General features: G+C 42.4%; 1 protein-coding gene across 7 annotated transcripts in view; it reads right to left on the bottom strand.

Moving 5' to 3' along the window:
• Nucleotides 1-20561, bottom strand: part of LPP (LIM domain containing preferred translocation partner in lipoma) — a 322183-nt gene that overhangs the window by 39559 nt on the left and 262063 nt on the right. For all 7 annotated transcript variants that reach the window (XM_053951296.1, XM_053951295.1, XM_053951294.1 and 4 more), the window contains one exon: nucleotides 4560-4729. In XM_053951296.1, coding sequence (XP_053807271.1) covers nucleotides 4560-4729 — 170 coding nt within the window. The remainder of the gene's footprint in view (nucleotides 1-4559; nucleotides 4730-20561) is intronic.

The following is a 20561-nucleotide window of genomic DNA, read 5'->3' as shown; positions in this document are numbered from 1 at the left end:
ATTGATAGTCCAGGAAGTTAGAAGACTGTAAGAGGAAAAAAACTGTCTAAGATATATCTTTTTCTGCTCACAAAACAAGTAACTGGGGGGAGGGGGGGGAGAGGGAAAAAAAAAAGGTGGAACACTATGATCCCAAGTTCAAAGCTGGGGAATAGCAATAATCAGGGCAAGACTCCCATGCATAATTCTTCTTCCTTCAAGCACTTCCACAGCTTCAGTACTATGGAAAGATGAACTTCACCTGCAAAAAATCCTTGTAAGGGATCTTTGGGGATGGGTTTAAGATATTGTCCTCAATATCTCACAGCGCTCAGTAGAAACAGGAAACCTCGATCCCTGAGTCTCCACAGGGCTTTGAAGAGCATACCCACCATCTCCCCTGCTCTAGCTTGACAGAAATTAGACTTTCTTTCTTCTCCTTCAATCAATCCTTCATCATTTCTAGCCCACCACTTCTCTGAAGTCTTTCATCTGACCCTGGCTATTTCTGCTTTCTTGTATCCTTCCCAGTCCCACCATGGTCCTCTCCTCAGGTGGGTCACATTGACTTGGACACAACAGAAGAAACCCTGAGAGGCCAGGAGCATCAGCAAGATCTTGCTGCTTTCTGTATTAACTGCAGGAGCTCAGCCCCTCCCAGCCCTCACCTCAGAGTGCACATCTCCAGCTGCCAACTGCCATACTGTCAGGAGAGGGGAGAAAGAATGGAGGAAAATTTCCACATCCTGGAGAAAGTTATCTGGACATCAAAGAACACCCCATTCACAAAACAGCAGCACCACTCTTGCCAGACTGATGTGTCTGGTTAACCTTGTGCTCAGACCTTATGATAACACGGTATTTGGACAGCAGACAGCTGGCACTGCTCAACATCTTGCTCTTCAGTCTTTTATAACAACAGTTCCACTGATATTACGCTTAGTCTTTTCCCTGCTCTCAGTCCAGTGTTAAAATCTCTTCAACTACTTAGAGGAAGCAAACCAAATGTTGTTTTGTCAGTAATTTGCCCTGTAAGGGAGGGGGGAAATATACTGTTAACATACTGCAGACACAGCGTTCATCACGTGCACAGCAGTGCACTGGTTACACTAGAAACTCTATCAGGGTATTTCAAATGTTAACTTGACTGTCATCATGACTGGGAAACATCTGTCTCCTATTAACACTTTAGTTTTTACAGTTGCTTTTAGTTCTGCAGAAGAGTCTTAATGGAGAAGACTGGTACTCTTTTAGAAATAACATCAATAATGAAAGAATCCTTGGATGCAGAGCAAAACCAGCAAACACATTGGCAAAAGAACTCGCTGCACTCAGAAGATGTAACAGGAAATGATAGTGATGGGCTTTTGGGTGGGAGGATTTTTGTGTGAAAGAAATTAACTCTGGTATTCAAATTCCCATTAAGAAAAATATTTCTTTTCAAACAGGTGATTGGTTTCCTTAGATGTTAATTCAGACTTTTGGGGAATTTCATCTTACTTGGATCACTGATAAATAAAACCAGAAACAAAAATAACAAAGAAAACCCCTTCTGCAGGCTATTTAGGCTTGGTACTGACTAACCAGTAATTAAATACAGCTCTTCACAGAAATCTTAATTATGGCTTCACTACACCACAGCTAAGAAGAGTCACACAACAAACTGAGAAGATTAGCCAATTCTAATTGTTGAAAAACATTTATTTTTATTTTTGTGCATAGTTTTTGTGTGCATAAGGCCACAAGCACATCAGTGAATTATTAAAAAATAATCAAAGGCTTCAAGAATTTATATATCACAACTAGGCCAGTGTTACAAGGGAAGCATTAGTTTATTTTCTTTATATAAATTAAGCTTCTGTGACTTGTATAAGAGGTCAAGAGTTTTCAACTTGGGAAAATAGGGATGTGTGTTAGAAATCAGTGTGAATTAGGTAGACCAGAAACAAGTTTCACTGAATTACTCACACTGTGAACCCTGTTTTCTCAGCTGGTCACTGCCATGAATTAGCTGTGCAGTCACATCTGCTGCACCTTCCATAGGAATTCAGGTCCTGAGGAATCTGTGTCCAGGTACTTCAGTCCCACTGACTTTCTACAGATCTAGGATTCCTAGTATCCAAACTATTTTCTGATACAGGGACCTTGGGAAACAAAAAATACCCCACCCACCTTCAAAAACCAAACACCAAAAAAAACCCCAAAACCAATCAACCAACCCACCAAAAAGAAAGAGGAAAAAAACCCCAACCAAAACAAAAATAATCAGAGGCCACAATTCAGCAGAATGTGGCTAGACAGGCTAGATTTTAAGGAGGTCATTAACTCTCAGAGTTCAGGATAACTGCATCACACATCTAAAGGCATCTAAAGACAAAAGCAGTCAGACTGTGCCTCATCAATTTAAGGGTCTCATTCATCTGCAAGAACAACTTGCAAGCCTAGCTCTAAGCCTCAGTGTACTCAGGCATTCATTATCCTACTGAAGCCAATGCAGGCTTCATTGCACTAAAAGATCAATGAGATATATGCTCTAGGACACAAATTCCTCGGGCCTAAAGCCAGTGGATGGCAGAAGCCTAGAGCCCTTATAGATCTGCCTTTCAATACAGCAGAGTCCTGAGCTTTCTGAAAGACACTGAGACAAAGGCTCCCAACACTTGCTTCTTCCACATTTAAGAGTTTAATATGTGCTTGAGTTTTTGGTTTTTTTCTTTACTGCATCAGACTGCCAGCTTCCTGCTTCCCATTTTTCACTCACAGTACCAGCTGCCCAGCTACATATATGTAGCCCCATCAGCATTGCCATCCTTTCCCCTGCATGTGCAGCAGCAGATGGATCCAGACGTGTTTTGGGTTAACTCCATAACCATGTTTTTGTGGACTGCATGGATAAACATTTAAAGGCCCCTTCTGGTTATATAAAAGGAAGCTATTAAACGTTTACTCTTTCCTCTGTACTCAGAGCTGCAAAGCCGTATCACAGAACATACAAACGCAGATGCAACCAGGCAATTATCGTTCCTTTAGCCCTTAAATAGATAGAAGATAAATTTGAAAGAAAATGAGGAACAGAATCCTTCTCCCTTTCCTTTTTTATCCTTTTATCTCTCAATGTAGGAAGTTTACTGAACCCTTGCCAACAATTCACTCAGGCTAATGAAGTGTATAAGTAATAGGATTAAATAATCTTAAACCATTACTACAGTGGCTAATGCAGATGTTTTCCCAAACTAAAGCAGATGAGTGCTGTAGAATGCGTGCTTGATTTAAAAAAGAAGAAAAGAAAGTATCAATCTGCAAGTAGATGAAGTCAATTCCAGCCTGAAGTCAATGAAATGTTTAATTCTAGTTACATAAAGTTGCTCCAATTATATTATGAATGCACCTTCCTAAAGTCTTCAGTGTTTTGCACGTGGTTAAACTTGCCACAAAATGAAGCTTAAATTTTTTTATGGTGCAATCATTTTAGTGCAAACAAAAATAGAAATTATTTAAAAGGTACATATTCTACCAAAAGACCATTTAGTTTTTAAAATCAATTTAACAAGGCCCATCTATCACTGCCATTGTAAACAAGACACAATCCTCCCTTTTTATATTCAGTATTTCAGTAACAATCTCACTGTGAAGGCTCTGTAGAAATCGAGAGAACAATGAGATATTGGTGGCATTTTCAGAAATATTATCATATTGTTGCTCTAATTATCACTGGAATGACAGAAATGTCATGAAAAATATCAGTTTTTACTTTCGGAAGTGTAAATCCAATTCTGGAAGGGTCTTAGGTCCAATGTTCGTAAGAACTCAAAACTGGAAGTTTAAAGAAAGATCTGTCAGAGTTTTAAGAATGTTCCAGTGCTTGTCTTACTTTAAGTTACAAGGATAATCCTGATAAACTGGATGCTAAGGTCAGAACAAGCTTAAGCCTCAGGCACATTATGGGATGTTTCTTTAATTTGCACCTGTGCAACTGGTTTCAGCTACTTGTTATGGGAGTCTCTTAAAATGCACAGCTCCTCAGAGCAACTGTTAATTGTTTGCTTTAAGACCTGTTGGAGGCATGAAATGAAATTTTAGCGTAATGTAGGCTTCAAAAGATATCTAATCCAAAGACCCTTAGTTCAGTAGAAAGTCTTCCATCAAGCAAGGCAAAAGTCTTGATTTTAGAAGTTTTAGTGCTTTCTTGCATCCCACCTCCTTAATCTTATTGGGCACCACAGTCCAGTCTGTAACCATTTTGGTATCATGTTTCTCAACACAGAAAGCTGAGAACCACACTACTGCTAAAAAATGACTGCATAGTCTGCTCCTTACCGAGATGAAACAACCACAAAACCCAGCTCTTTCTCCTGCTGTGTCCACTTCATTTCAGAGGGAAGTCAGAGCAGAAAATGTAATTCACCCAGTAAGCTGAAAAGACCAGAGTTCTTCTGAAGACCATAAAAAAACCTGTTGCTCATGGTACTGCCACAGGGTTGTCAGATTTTAACTGTAAGGTAATTCCACAGCAATGAAAGAATAAATGTTTCCTGTGTCTATGCATTAAAATCAGGGCACAAAGAGGAATTGGTACTCACAATGTAGCAGGGTTCACAGTAGGCTTTCTTCTCCACGGCGTAGAAGGGCTGTCCCCTCAGCTTGCTCTTGCACATTATGCAGGTGAAACACTCCACATGGAAGACTTGGTCCATGGCTGTGCAACCGGTGCCTTCTCCAACAACATTCTCCCCGCAGCGGGCACAGCGTCCTGTCACCAGAGGGAAAGGACAGGAGTCAAAGCAAGCCCCTTGTCCCAGCTGCACGGGAGGTCCCTCCATTCACCCAGGGCTGGTGAGGGGGGCATAGCAGCTCAGTCCACAGAAAAACAGTTTGTGCTACTGCTGGCAAAGATCCAGTGCCACTGGAAGGCACTCTGGTGCTGGTCCATATGAAAAGATCTAGAAAGGATTGAAACTGGCTCCCAAGACAGCACTCATGTCAGTCATGCTGCTGCAAGCCAGCAATCATTGTAAGGATCTTGAGCTTCAGATACAAACCACTCAGTTATCATCTAACCCAGCTATATAGTCATCCTCAGGTCCTCAGTTAGATGGGATAAACCTGTGCCTTAAGCCTTGCTTCCACATGAAAGGATTTTGACATAGGAGGCCTCATAAAGCTATCTGGTGGCAGCTCAATTTAAAGAGAAGTTTTTGCTTGTATAGCTTAAACCAATTCTCTCAATGGAGCCGATTACTTTTTTTTTTCCTGTTCAAAGATTAATACAGATTAAGATATTCTGTCTATTTAAAGCACAGAAACTATTCCTAAAGAAACAGATGTGCAGGTATTTTATTCTTACCATCCTTCAAGAAAGGTGTATCAGAAACTGCTGGTAAAGACTCTAAGTACAGACAGGCCTTAAGAGCTCTGTCTGTTTCTGAAAAAGGTCCTTAATGCCAGATACAAATGCATAACAAGAAGTCTGTAGACCCACACATACAAAAGGCTTGCTGCCCTGTTCAGATTGTTGCTAAAGATGTTATGTGGCAGATAGTTTTAAAGTGAGGACAAGATTTCCTTAGCTCATGGGAAAAACATTTCCCTAGGGAAGACTGTGATGCAGAGATGATGGAAGAGGTGGATAGAAGGCACACCTTAGCCATTTTTCTCTGCCATTTGGGTTCTAGAAAATGGAGGTAGCCCATTAAGTTCTGATGTCCTTACATAACAGTTGATGTTGAAAATGGAAGGCCTCAAGGACAAGGTCAGCCATATTACACAGGAGAACCCCACCAAAGGTAATAGAGCAACTATGATTTGGGGCATTGTCCCACTCAAAATGGTACTCTCCAGTTTAAGAATAACTGTGGTGACACCAGCCTTGGGACCCTGCACTGTTTGAAGGCTTCATGGGTGGAGTGGTGTGGTCACTGAGGGCGGGAAGGGAAGCAAGAGCTGAGGTACAAGCTGAGTTCAATACAGAATTATTCATAAAGACATACAGAATTATTATGTACCTGATAACAATTACAAAATCCAGTAATGATACAATGCTCTCTCATACCATGGTCTGTTTATTGGCCTTTTCATACAAATACTGCACAACATCTACAAGTTAGACTTGTCTTGTAATCCCAAGAGCAGGACTGCTGCCCTTCATTGTGCACTGACAATGTCCCCACAGTCATGACTTCTTTCCTGCCTGTCCCACACTCCAACAAGCTACATTCAGGGAACAAAGCATGTAAGCTACTTTTGGATTCCTCAGGATGTGGCAGGATGATATATATACACATTTGAGATATATTAGGAAAGCTTGGAAAAGAATCCAGATCATTACAATTTGCTACAATGGCATAACTCTAACTGGCTTTATACAGGACAAACAGTTCCTGGCTCAAACAGCTCCCAGCTTGAGCAATGTGGAGGGATAACTCACCAGATGAATCGAGACAAGTCTGGAAATCCCCCAAATGGAATTAATAGTGATGTATTTAAACTTAGCTTTCCTTAGCATTTGTTATTAGGGTTTTGATTGTCACTGTTGTGCTTTAATCACTCCACTGTAACACTTCTAGAGAGGACTCCTTTTTTATGAGCAGAAAAGGAATTCAGGTTTCCCAGCATGGTAGTGAGGCTACAGAGCATGGGAGAAGAATGGAAAAAACCATGAGGGCTAGGAAGAAAAAGATCCAAACCCACTGGAGAGAACCACAGGAGCAAGCACTGCACTGAGAAGGAGGCAGAAGACACCTCCTGATTACCACAGGAGAGCCCTGCTGAGCCCTGCGTGTGGACAGCACAGAGCTGCTCCAGGGCCTTCTCCAAACATCTCGTGTAGCTGGGCTGTAATACGAAGAGACGTCTGGGGAGCAGTTAATATCTCTATATATAAAACATGAAATTGAAAGCCATTAGTGTATTACTTTACACAGTGTTTTTCCAGAGGGAATATTCCGCTGAAGAATTTATTTTCCCTAGTGTGCCATTCTGTGATCATCCGGTATTATTTTTATGAGGCATTTGGACATGGAATAATGTAGTGTCTATGCAAACACTTCTCAGCTTTCTTTGTTAACATCTGAGCAGAACATGTGGGAATCTTTTCAACCCCTCCTTCTCTTCTCACATTCATAATTTAGCCAGCTCTTGTGTGCTTCAGCATTTATCTTCCTCTTTGACCAAGGCATCTCTCCATTTGCTGAAGAAGCTGTCCACATGGAGACCACACTTCTGGCTGCACTTGTATCAGGAGACCTGGGTCTGTTTCCTAACTCAAATACATTCTCCTGTAATCTCTGACAAGTCACTCAGTGCCTTTGTACCTCTGTGCCCTCTTTGAGCAAAGGGCATAAAGACATCTTCTCTGCCTCCCAAAGGTGCCCTGAGGCTACATCCCCCCATGGCTCTGAGGCATTCCCCAGCTACAGTGCTGGTGGTCACATACAAACCAAAGAGTAGCACAACATGAGTCTTGGCCAACTTCTCCCCTTTAAGTTCATTTCCTGAGGCTTTCCATCCTCTTTCTGGGTTTTTCCACAGAAGATTCCCACTGAGGCAGTGACAGACTTAACCTGTCTACATTTATGAGAAGTCCAGTTTCTGCTATTAAGTACACAGACAGAAATACTCCTATAAACTCTCACACAGGAAAGCTTAAAGAAAGCTTCCTTTTTTATAAGTTTATATGCAAATTGTAACACTGTGGCCTTGAGCACATCATGTTTTTCATGAGACATGGCCACTCCAGTGAGAATCAAAACACATGCTCTGTGCCTAGCAACTGTCCCAGCTGACTCACTCACCCAAAAGGTAAAAGCAAATAAGCCAAAATATTCAAATTTGGGAGCTTATGGTTGAATGGCTGGATCCACTTAAAGGCACATGGGCAAATACACAACCGATCTGGTTCTCAGCAATGTGATCACTGGAAACTGCACCCTGTGCAAACCTTGGTGCAATCTGGGAACTCACAAGGCTTCTGCGAGAACCTGCCTCCCAACTCCTGCAACTCGCTCAAATGTACTTGAAAATGGCTATTAGTTTCAAGTGTTGGTGAAGGAGGAACTGACAAGCAGACAGGCACATGCACACAGGCAGTGCGATTGCACAAGCCTCATTTCCTTAGAAAACCAGAAAAACCCCACTAAAAACAATGTATCTATCATTATGTCTGATAAAAACAAAACAAAGGTCTGCTTTTCCTCTGTGCCAGTTACCAACGGCGAAGGTATTTGTGGTTGGGCTCACCACAATTAAGTGCCCACACATGTTCCCCATTTTAATATTTTCACACTGTCTCAAATAACCCAGTCCGTTGTGTGCAGAATACCCATGAGTGAACACAGAACAAGTTGCACTGCTTATTGGGAAAGAAGTAGCAAAGGCAAAGTTTGCAAGACTCAAGAACAAACAGATTGCACAAAAAAGATTACACAAATAATCTAAGAGAAAAATAGCAGGCAGCGTATTACAGTAGAAACACAGAACAACGTGACCCATTTGCTTTCCACAAACAGCATTTAAAAGGCAGCTTAAAGACAAAGGACAAAATTAGCACTAAACTGCATGAAGATGAGAAACTATGTCATTTCAACATTCTTCTTTTGCCCCTTCAGCCCTTTTTAGATCTCTTTTCAAGATCATTTCAGCAAAACTAGAAGGCAATATGTTGGCAGCAAGCCTGGGAGACCAGAGTCCTCTGTTTTTGCATGAAAGAGGTTCATAACCTTGGCCATGCTGTGACCTTCCTTCAGCCCAGCCTGGCTGCCACATGGTGGTCTTACCTCGGAGAGAACTGCCTGCAGAGGCTTCCCTGCTGAAAATGCCATTGTTAGTGAGTGGATTACACTTCAGCAGCTGAAAGGATACATCAGCTACTATACTCTATTCTGAAACTTCCTCAGTTACTGTCTTCTGTTGTGTAAAAAATTTGAAATATTGTGAATCTGAAGGAAGAGGGGGAAGGGAGAAGAGGAGCTAATATTGCACAAGATGACATTTCTAACTTCTTGTTATCTCATTACTCTTATTACATGGTTTTCACCTATACCACCACAGATCCTGGCTGCTCAGATTATAGAACAGATCCATTCTGCTGGGTATTGGGAAAACACAGAATTCAAAGAAGGGCCCAACTGCAGGAGTTTACAACCTAATACAAGCAATAACAACCAGGTAGTAATAGGAAATAGAAGGAAACAATCAGACAAAACCAGTCAGCAAGGGAAGCTGTGGTCTTAGCACTCTAAATGTTTTACTGTTGACAAGGAGTCTGTAGACAGCAAAGGAAAAGGTTAAGGAAGAATTTGAAAGAGGACCCGGAGGGAGTTTAAAGGAAGTTTAATTGAATGCTTCTGAAGAAAGGACAAAGACAACACAAAAGAGAATGTAAGTGCTTGAAGGTTGAGCATAGACAACTTCAGATGGGAAGGATGAGTTGATATGTCACTAGAGAATACTAGAGGAAGAAGGGTGGGAATAGGTCATTACAGGTCATGCAGGTAAAGACATGAAGCTTCTATTTGATATGAGGCAGAAATCAAACCAGAGGAGAGATGTTTAGGAGTTAGATTTGATTATCCTTGTGGGCCCCTTCCGACTCAGGATATTCTATGACTCTATGGTTAAGAGGCAAAAATGATCTGGCCTAAGTTAAAAGCCAGAAAGTTATTTCTGCAGCTAGTTGAGAGTGAATAGAGAGAAACTGCATTTTTTAAAAAGTATGTTGCAGAGATTCAAGGTCTCTGGAGCTCGGATGCAGGTTTTAACTGTAAAGATGAATTGGAAAGGCCATAATCTGAGCTGTTACTCAGCAAAGTTCTTAAGATTTGGCCAGAAACTGGGCACAATCTGGAGATGAGGAATTAGGCACAGGGTGTCCAACCTTATCTGGAACATGCATCACTTTTAAATGTCAGATTAGGAACATGAGCAAATGGGACAAACATCCACCACTGAAGATGGATGATAGAATAGGTACATGTCATACTAATCCTTATGGCAGTAATATTCTGATAGCAATCACACTGGAGCCAAGGATAAAGGCAATGTAACTGCACACAGGTGGCTTGAGATGCTCTTGTTTGCACATCCAGGGACTTGAGTAGCCTTTCTAGGCTACAGCATTATTTTTCTGTCATACCTACTTAGACATTAAGCCATTGGCAGCACCACTGTGATGTACAGTGCCTAACACAGACAATTCAGGCAGTAACTACAGATGCCAAGAGCAGAGAAAGCAAAGAGAAAATGTGGAAACCTCTCCATAAAAGGCTGAAATTCATGAATTCAAAGCATGTATTCTATGTAGAGAAGAGATAGGGGATAATTTTCTGATAAAAGCATCAAAGTAGGGAGGTTCTGCATTTGCTGAAATGTTAGGAAAAAAGGTTGATATCTCAAAAAACTCTGCATGATGGAAAAAACTGTTCCCCACCTAACTGTACTGTGGGAATACACCACAAGGTCATATCCTCAGTGCCTATCAATTACAGAATTTCCCTTGATCAGCTAAGTGTATTCCCCCGCTCTCACTGCAGCCCTGATACACAATGCAAGAAAGAACTAAAAAAATACAGCACACTGCCTTTTCAAAACGGCACCAAGAACACTTTGAAAATAGATAAATACATTGAATAAAATATCTCACTAAAAGTTCCCCTAGCAGCCTCAAGACACCCAGTATTTCCACTGTGTTATTTTTCTAATCATCTCTGTTTAGAGTTCGCCAGCAAACGCATTTTAGAGATTCCTGACACATTCTGCTTTTGGATGGCTTTGAATCAGCTGGCAGTAAATGTGGAAAAATCATTATTCCTAATGAAGAAATATTGATGACAAAACAGCATTTCGAGGACAACGCTGACCATAAGTCAACAATGTAACAAGACTTTCCCCTCTCTCCCTCCTCTTTCCTAGTGACTTTTATCCAAGGGTTTTCAAGCATTTCCCAAGCACATGGGATTCCTCAGGACACCTATGTCAGACAGGCACAATTACTCCATTTTAAGGGGATGCAGGAGCAGAAATTGATTATTAGGATAACAGTGTAACAGGAGATCTTAGCTCCCAGTGTCAGAGCTTCTGCAACTCAGAAGTACCAAATAGGTCCTGGGTTCTTTGATTCAGCCAGCGAATAGGGAATATTCAAAGGGAATAGAAGAGGGATCTCTGATCCACAAGGGAGGGTTTATGTCCTTCTACAGTGCATGGGAGGTATGCATCTAACTGACTATGCTAGACACAGATGTGTTGATCATATTTGTCCCAGAGTGATTCTGACATTTTGGCACTCAGGGCACTGCAATAATGGTACAGAGGGAAACCCAGAAGCGTTTTGTACATTTTGTAGAAAACTATATTATTTAGCTCATCTTACTCTTGCCTTCCTTACCTACCCTTTTCTTGCTTTTGAACTCAAGACTTTTCACTGAGTGGGAAGCCCTTGGCAATGGTTTATTGTGCCAGGATCCAAGCTTGAAGTGTCACCATTTGACAGCAGCAGGCTGTATGCATCAATTGTCTTACACAGCCTTTGGACATGAGACAGATCAATCTTAATTCCCCCTTCTTCGGCAGACGTCAGAAAACACAACTTTTCACAGTAAACACAGATTCATGCTGCAATGTGTGCCTGAAACACTTCATAAATTAAATCCAAGCCCATGATTTAATTACTGTGTCCTGGTTATTCTGCTTTAACTGTGTTGCACTTGTACTCCAGATGCACAGGTCCCTGCAGTGACCTACTTGTCATTTGTACTGTACAGCACTGTGCAGTAGCTGCACTCTCGTGTTGTTTGCATCCTTTTCCTCCAACCACAATACAATTTCATATTCTCACTTTGCTTGGCTGTAAAAACCTGACATATTCTCAATATGCCGCGGAGGTCTCATTCCAAACCACAGAGCAAACGCATTGCAACTGTGCAGGTTCCCTCTGCCGACACTTTACCTTCTCAAACATTTCTCCATGCTGCTCATCACAAGATTACTATCCCAGCTGATCTCCAGGCCTCACAGTGAACCTTTCCAACATCCCAAGGAAGGTAGAGGACTGTTAGGACACCCAACATGCAGGAGGGAACTTGAGACCCACACAGGTTAAGTAACCCTCCAAGGGTCACACAAGATGGAGCCAGGAACTGAAACCGTATCTTCTCAATCACAATCTGCTTTCTTTAACCACAAGGCCATCTCTGAAAAGACTTGATGGTAAGAAGGTTTTTATGGTAAGATGGTTTTTATGCTTGTGGCATAAAAACTCCATTTCAGAGTGAGCTCCCAGCACCAATCTTGCTAAAATCCCTTCCGCAGGAGGAGGAATTTGCTCCTTGTGTGAATCATGGCATCATGCTCTGGCAGTCTGACTGAGCCACATAGCAACTGAGCACACAGAGTTCTATGTCCCTGCTACTATCCTCTGTTTATTGACAGAGAAAGAAAGGCTCTGCTTCCTTCAACACCTGTGTGGTGGTGATCCTTTACCCATCTACATCCCCCTCTCCTCAACATTGTGGGACACAAGAGACAATATAGCTTGTTTCTGATATAAAGCAGATTACAATGAGAGGTACCTCCTGAAATTATTGCAGCGACAATGTATTACTGTCACAAAATGGAGACAACCACTCCTGATATAACAAAAAAAAAAAAAAAAAAAAAAAAAAAAAAAAAAAAAAAAAAATTCAGGTTGAGCAGGATCTTAAGAAGACCTGAAAACAATCTTACTGCTTCGAAGGCAGCACCAACTCTCTCTACAGCATTCTTGATAGATATTTGTTTAACCTGCTCCTAAAAACCTCCAGCAACAGAGATTTCACCAAGCACTTGTGTAAAAAATCTCAGCAGGTACCTAACGGTACCACTAGCCTTTCTGCCATCCAACCACAATACCCCTCCCAGCAAGCCAAGCCAATGCCTTTTTACTCCATTCATGATTGCCATAAAGAAAGCAGCGAGGCTCAGGTGGGCCTACCCCAGCTGTAAGGACCGATTGGAAGATGCTCCCCCTCGCAGGCTCGTGTGTCCCTGAGCCCCACACATCGGTAAGGTGCCAGTCCCCACGCTGGATGATGTGCAGTGAGTGTGCCAGCCCAGTGGGGGTCAGTGATGCTCTACAATATTTAAGGTCCCAGACACCTTTTTTGCAAGCATGCTTTGCCTTTTTTTTCCTTTTTTTTTTTTTTTCCTTTTCCTCCTGTTGTTGTTGTTACATTGTGTCAACTTTTTGGCACGTGTTTTACCATGTGCGAACGGCTTGAAATAGAGCCCCGCTTACATCTGGAGACAAAAAAAAAAAAAAAAAAAAAAAAAAAAGAAAAAAAAAGAGTGTGAGAAAAAGAGTAGGAGAGAGGAAACATTCCTCCCTTTGCTAATCGATCAAGGAAATGCAAGGGAGAGAGTAAAATGTAGTCTATTTCCTTTAGAAATGTTTCCTTTAATGCCGATGAAAGCTGCCAGATGACAGAGAGTACGGCTGTACATCCACCGAGGAGCCGGGCTCGGGAAGAGAGAACGAGCTGTTAGCGCAGCTCCGCCGGGCACGGGGGTGTCCCTGGCAGCCGCAGCAATTCCTCCTCCAGCCCCTGTCGCTCCCGGGCTCTCCAACACGGCAAACACGGTGCCACGGCCCCTGCAGTGTGCCGGGCACTCCCTGCTTCCCCTGACACTGCTCCCAGCCTGGCTGGAACCGGCACGGGTATGGTAAAGAAGTAGCTTTAAGTTGCAAGTGTAGAGTTGGATTGAAAGAAGTAACATTTCATAATTATTCGATTTAATTGAACACGTGTTCGTGTTTGGGGGCAAGACTATCAAAGCACTGATTTGTAAAAAAAAAAAAAAAAAAAAAAAAAAAAAAAAAAAAAAAAAAACAGCCAATAAATGCTGAACTAAGGACTGAAATAATATAATTTGGTAAAAATTAATTTAAAAAAAAGCATACTTTCACAGAAGTCCCCCACATTCCTGTGCCATTACTCCTCTCTGATTGCATGTAGTAAGTTCAAAAAGCAAGACACATAAAAACATTTTTTTTTAGTATATATCAGGCAAAAATTATAAAGGCTGTAAGAAAGTAGGCTTTTTCCATGTTTTCAAAAGCTGAGAAACCTTTTATTTCATTCTACTTTCATAGGAAAATTAAGACTTTCTAAACAAAAAATTACTCTTTTCCTTGGTACACATCACTAATGTTGAAATCTTATTTTTTAGTGAGATGTTACCAGTATGTGGCATCCAGGGAACAGCCTCAGCAGTGCTCTACTAAAGTCCTGGCAAAGGTGAGGCTACCAGCCAAGTCCTAGTGGGGCTGTCAAGAAATCTCTCTCTAGGCAATTTATCCCAAAGCTGATTCTGTGGGGGTTTACCCCTCCTAGGAAGGGGAAAACAAAGCAAAGGGGAACAGTTGCTGGCTGAGCTGTAGATCAGACAAATTTTGGCAGTTTGGGTGATCCCAACAGCAACAACCACTGAGCCACTCCCTTTGCACCGCACTTGCAAAGCCATATTGCATGATAAACCCTGGACAGTGAAACCACCATATATATTACAGCACACCAGGTGAGCCAACCATGCTTGTATGAATCTCCTGCAGGGAAAGGAAGGCAGGATACCAGGCAGGAATCACTCCTCCTCCCACCCTCATCAGGGGCCAAGGGCAGAGGAGTATTTCCTGAGGTATCCCCTGGCCCACTGGGCTCATTCTGTAATGCTGCACCAAATTTCAGGATCCCTTTTTGGAACGCCACAAAAACATTCCTTGTCATTACAGGGGGTGCCAGTGGCAGCAGCCTCAGGGAGCAGCTACGTGGGGCAGCTCTGCCCGGCCCGTCTGGGTCCTTTGGCAGGTACATCTCTGAGCGTGCTGTCCCAGCCTGCTCCCGCCCCGGCTCAGGAGACCAGCCTTGCTGCTCGAGCAGTGGAGGGTGATTTCAGGGGCTGCTGCACCTGACCCCGTCCCGAAGCGATGGCTGTAACAGAGCAGAGCTGGAGGCCAGACGAGCTGCTCTCCTCAGAGGCTTGGTGCTCACTGTGCAATGGTTCATGCAGCTTCTCCCAGCCACTCCTGCACTGGGGAGGACCAGTGACTGGCTGGCCACAGGCTCACGCTGCTGCTCAGTGCAAGCACACCTTAAACATAGATCAAACTGTCCTGAGCTCTCAGCCTTCTTACAGAGCTGAACCAAAAGTGCAGTCAGAGGGACCAGCTCTGAGAAGGGACTCACACTGATACAGGCAGCAGCCTTTATGTCTAGGTCAAAAAATGAGTTGTCTTTTACCACATTCACAAAGGACTGTGGTTGGGTTTGCCATTTCCAGCATGAAAGCAGGCTCAAGGAACCCAAGCAATGGGGCGCAGCTCTGTGATGTTAGGTGCAGGATAAACACAGAGCAAACAATGTCCTCTGTCCCAAAGACCTTCATCTCCAACTGTGTCCATGTTGCACAAGGGCACTTCAAACCACTTCTGTCCCCCTGCCCAGCCAATCCATTTCATAAGCCCAGGATAGGCACCATCAGTGGGCTAAACAGACTCAAGCCTAGCCAAAAATCACATCCATGGCTGGGCATGAATGACTCAATTCACTCTTCCACTGGGCTCCTGTGGCAGCCTGACTGGGCTCCAGCTGGTATTCCGCAGCTTGTCTCTGCCTCGTGGCATCACTGGGAAGGTGGTGGCATGAATTGATTTTTACCAAAGGCTCTGTTCAGTGGAGAAGATGAAATTGCCTGAGTAATGGCAAGGTTTTGAGTCAGAGATGCTTCCTGTACCATTGGCTCTGGCCTACCAACCTGGAATGCCTCCTGCATGCTTGCCTGAGGAAAAACATCTGACAAAATCCAAAACACAGGGAGGGAACCTATCTCCCCACTGCCAAAAGTGAAAGAGGAAAAAAAAAAAAAAGAAGTGAAGACAGGCTGGATCTGATGAAGAGTAGTGTCCTGAACAAATGGCAGATCTCATAGACCCAACAACATTAAGGCCTGAGGCTTTCAAAGGTGCCTGGCTGCATTAGAAGATGTCACACTGAATTTCAACCAGCACCTCATTTATTTCAGGTCTTTTGAAAACCCTGCCTTTCACAATCCGGCACCAACCCAAAGCTTCTTTGCTGTTTTGAAACATGCACTGTCTGTGTGTTGGCAGCAGCCTTGCCATAAATCATATCCCTCAGGCACTGGAAACCACCTCACCTGTATGATGAGCATCCAATGTTCCTTGCAATGAATTCCATCACTCCAAACTTCTCAGTAGCTGGAATCAAGTAATGCTGGGTTTTTTTTTGGTTTTTTGGGTTTTTTTTTGGTTTTTTTTTTGTTTGTTTGTTTGTTTGTTTTTTTTTTTTTTTTTTGTTTTGTTTTTTTGTGTTTTTTTTTTTTTTTGTTAAAACAACCCACTAGACAGAGGTTTCCTTCTTCACCCCAAAATCTGAGACCTTTCCAACCAGGTACAAAGTCCAATATTTGTTTACTTTCTTGGACAAGCAACAGGAACTTTACAACCTGGGACGGAGAAGCACTCTGATTCTGCAGGGGATGTTCCTATTCAGAATGACCACACATATCATAATCTTAAAATGTGACATTGGTATTGAAAGCAAAAGTCCTTTTAAAATACCATTTGATGTTGGTGACACTGTATTTATCACATTGATATAATTAAGCAGTAACAATAATTCTGCTCCTCCTTTGGGTCATGGGACCTTGCTTTTACTGGCCAGGGTAGATGGAAAATAACACTGATAACTCTCTAATTTGAGAATAACCTCCCAGTGGTGTATGCTTCATCTGGAGTCCATGACGGAGCACTCATATCAAGCATCCACAGATCATTATGCTCACCTGATTGCCACATTCTCAGAGCTTGCTATGTAAGGATATCAAAGTTTTCTTGCTTGGCCTCCACTACAAGTGAATTAGTGCAAAATATGAGATATATATAACAATTATTATTTTATTTAAAGAAAGTATGTGGAAATCCATCTGCACAATTGCATGTGTCACTCTCACACATCCTACAGCTTTTGATTCAAAATTAGCAAAGCTTAAAAAATAGTAAGTTAAAAAACCTCATACCATACAACCAAGCTCCTTAGTGGCATTAAGTCTGATCTGTTTGAAGTGGTGGCTTTGACTCTAGGGCCTGTTGACTAACAGTAGGAGACACGGGAATTGTGGGTACTGATCCATTTATCATGATTAAAGACTGTCCTGACATTTCACCTTAAGCTCTCTATGAGGAGGCTCTGATGCTGTCCGGCATCTACAAAGGCGTGCTCAAAGTACTACTCATCACTCATCACTCATCTTAGTACTACTAAGATGGAAGAGTCTTCATGAATTGGCTTCCATGCTAAGGGCTTCCATGCTGAGGGCACCAATCCCTGTCTCTTGAATTATTCACACAATTCATGACCTGAAAATTTTGTGCCAATGGAAACTGAAACCGCAAAAGCTTTCCCTCCTCCCTCCCACGGCTGAACCAATCGGAAAGGACTGATTCAATATCCAGAGCTCATGATGAGTTCTGCCAGTCCAATGCCCTTGAGCAGGCATTCAAAAAGGCCATCATCATCAGGGACTGTAAGTGTTTGCCAAAAACTTGGTGTTGGAAAACGTCCCGAACATGCTGTACCAGTGACGGCAATCTCTGTATGAGCAAAGTTGGCAAATCGCTGCGCTCTGAACTTTCAGGGTGCTCTTTGCTGGTTTCTTACATTCATGGGAGTTCACTGTGAAAACAGTTAAGTGTATCTAATCCTCATTAAACTCTTTTGGTGTGACAGTAGGGAAAACTGATGGACTTGTTTACATGTGATAATGGAATCATTTGAAATCCACTAGACTTCCAAATTTAGATCTGATGTAAATGTAGGGACAGTTTATACCAAGCCTGATTTTAGCTGATGTAAACTTAGTTGACTTCTTTTGAATTTATATGACCAAACCCAGAAAGCCAACACTGGTCTAAGTCAGTTGGTTTCCACTTTCATGTAAAATGATGCAGCTTTATTATGTTGACAAAGTCAAATGTGATGGGTAAGTCAGAGAAGTTATTATTCCCACCCCAGCATAGGAAAAAGTGTGGGAGACTTTTGTCCCAGTGGAAAGCTACAACTTACAAAAGCCTTCAAAACAGAACTTTTTGGGACTTCAAACATTTTAGAAATTGCTTTCATTGTTTTCCATTGTTCTAAGCATCCCTGCACAGATGAGGACATACAAAACAAAATGCATTACGTAGCTTGTGGGAAGTCTACAACCATGTTCTAGACCAGATGACTCCAGAAGAGTTTGAGAAAAGTTTCAGATCCACATCCAAACATTAGAACACCTACAAAAAAGTCTGAGTTCCAGTATTGCTTCATGAGAAAGTCAAAGGAACCTCACCACAGAAAAAAAGAGAGAGATTGGCATTTTGGAAATCACAGACTAAAATCTTATGAGCTCCTTTTCATGCAAATGAACCCTGTCTGAGGTATTAAGGGTCATGCAATATTCCCAGCTAAAAGTGAAACAAAATTAGTAAATTGCCATGGGGAAACAATATTAATATCTCATTTTACAGTTTTATTTGTGCTGTATATTGTTCTGTTCTCCCCTGTCCCCAGAGCACAAGAATGAAGCTACTGCACACACTGATGTCCTAAGAGTTCAGGCAGTATTTATTCACCCAGACTCATTTTACTCTAGCCAAGCTGATGTCAGTTGCAGCATCTTCTTCTCAACCTACTGAGATGTGAACCACTATGTGCCAAAATTAGACCATGCTCCGGAACATCATCCTGTGAAATGCTTGTTCCTCTAAACAAAGTGTTCTGCAATTTCCCTAGGCCAGAACAGCTCTGGTAATCAGACATTTGCTGGATGCACACCATTCCTACTTGCTACTTAACAGCTGTTACTCATAGTACCAGCACTTCTGTCACTTACACAGGACTGAAGGCCACAGGTCAGCCACCTTGTCTTCCCTGAAAGTTGTGCCACAAAGGGCAATAGACACCAAGACTGTGTGTGCACACCTTGTAATTGTACAAAACAGAAGGAAGCAGAGTCTGTGGACTTGAAACAGCTCAGTTATGGCTCCTCACCCAATGTCCTGCTGTAATCAGAGCAAAGAAATAACAGAAAACCCACCAAGATCCCAAGACTAATTGGCTTTCTGTGAAGTATTGTTTTTGTTTAAAGGACCAAGCCACACTTGGATCAATGGGCCTTATGAACAAAAACCCCCCTACTCATGACCAGGCATGACCAGAACTAGCTCAGGGCACAGATCTCCAATCCCAGAGCAGCAATGTCCCTCTGGCCTAAGTTTGGGGGTGGCCTCTTTTCCAAAGCCTGTTTCTGACACTCCTGCTGAAGCTCCTAAAACTTGCATTATCGGTGTGTTTTTTTGCCTAAGCCCTCAAGAAAGTATGTGACTCTTCCCTGTGTGAGTGAACAAAGCAGCTTCCATTCCTCACTCAATTTAGAGACAGCAGGGCAGAAAGAGACTGAAAGAGTTCAAATGACAAGCTTTCACTAGGAGCTGGCCATGTAACTGACATAGACCTTGTGGCTCTCCTCAGCTGCCTTTCTGACAGAGGGATGCTATGGAGATGGCAATGCACCAGCTGTGCACATCTGCAGTGCACATTCTCCACTTCCTTCACCTTCTGAATATTGCCTGTGAAGAAACAGCAGAAATAAATCTGACCATGGGCAACCTCCATTTTTCACTCCCCTCCCCTTTTTGTTGCCATGCATGGAAATTGAGTATACATAGAATAAGAGGTTATAGTAGTCTTAGCATCAGTAGTGGCCTAATGGAACTACACAAGCACAGCACACTGAAACCTGTGCTTTGCCATTTTATCTTTAGAAGAAGGCATGTAAAGATAAAAGACGGAGTATTTTAAAATGTCCCACCCAAACATCCACTGTTATTGTAGCCATACCTTCCCCAGTCCTGCCCTTCTACCTTACCTTCCTCCCTCCTCTAAACAACACACATCAGATTTGCCAGTGTTGGAGAGAGTCACACTTCACATGACCCATGTAGGCATCAAAAACTGGATCAGTTGATGTGAGATGTCGAGATGGAGAATGGGAAAGAAACGACTGCCATTAGAATCAGACTCCAGGTAGTTTCCTGCCCTATATATATGTGCACACACTCACCTATTTATTTATGCATTTTAGGATTCTCACTAATTTCAGCCACGGGACAGAAATGAGAAGCAGCTGCACAGCTCGTGGAGATGACGACAAGAACACATGACCAGAATTAGCTCCATGCTGGCAGTGACGATCGCTAGGACTTTCCTGTCCAGAAGAGCTGGCTTCATATGTCAGTCTTCTGCACAGCATAAAGGACCCACATTAGAGTCCTTTCTAAATGACACAATTCCTTAGCTCATGTGATCACAAACTCTGCACTAAAAAGAGTGGAAAGTCAATATTGTCATGTCCCAGCCATTCATCAACACAAGAGAAAATTCAAGGTAAAAGGCTTCAGGCTTTCTGCAGTTTTTTTGAGAGTCACATACTGAATTCACTTGTCTTTCACAGCAAGCACATAGTGAGGAAATAGAGACATTTTAAAAGCTGGA

Source organism: Vidua chalybeata, chromosome 10 (assembly GCF_026979565.1).
Source record: "Vidua chalybeata isolate OUT-0048 chromosome 10, bVidCha1 merged haplotype, whole genome shotgun sequence".
NCBI classification, from domain to species: domain Eukaryota; kingdom Metazoa; phylum Chordata; class Aves; order Passeriformes; family Viduidae; genus Vidua; species Vidua chalybeata.
Note: the sequence above shows the minus strand (reverse complement) of the source record. Positions and strands in the feature narration are given on the sequence as shown.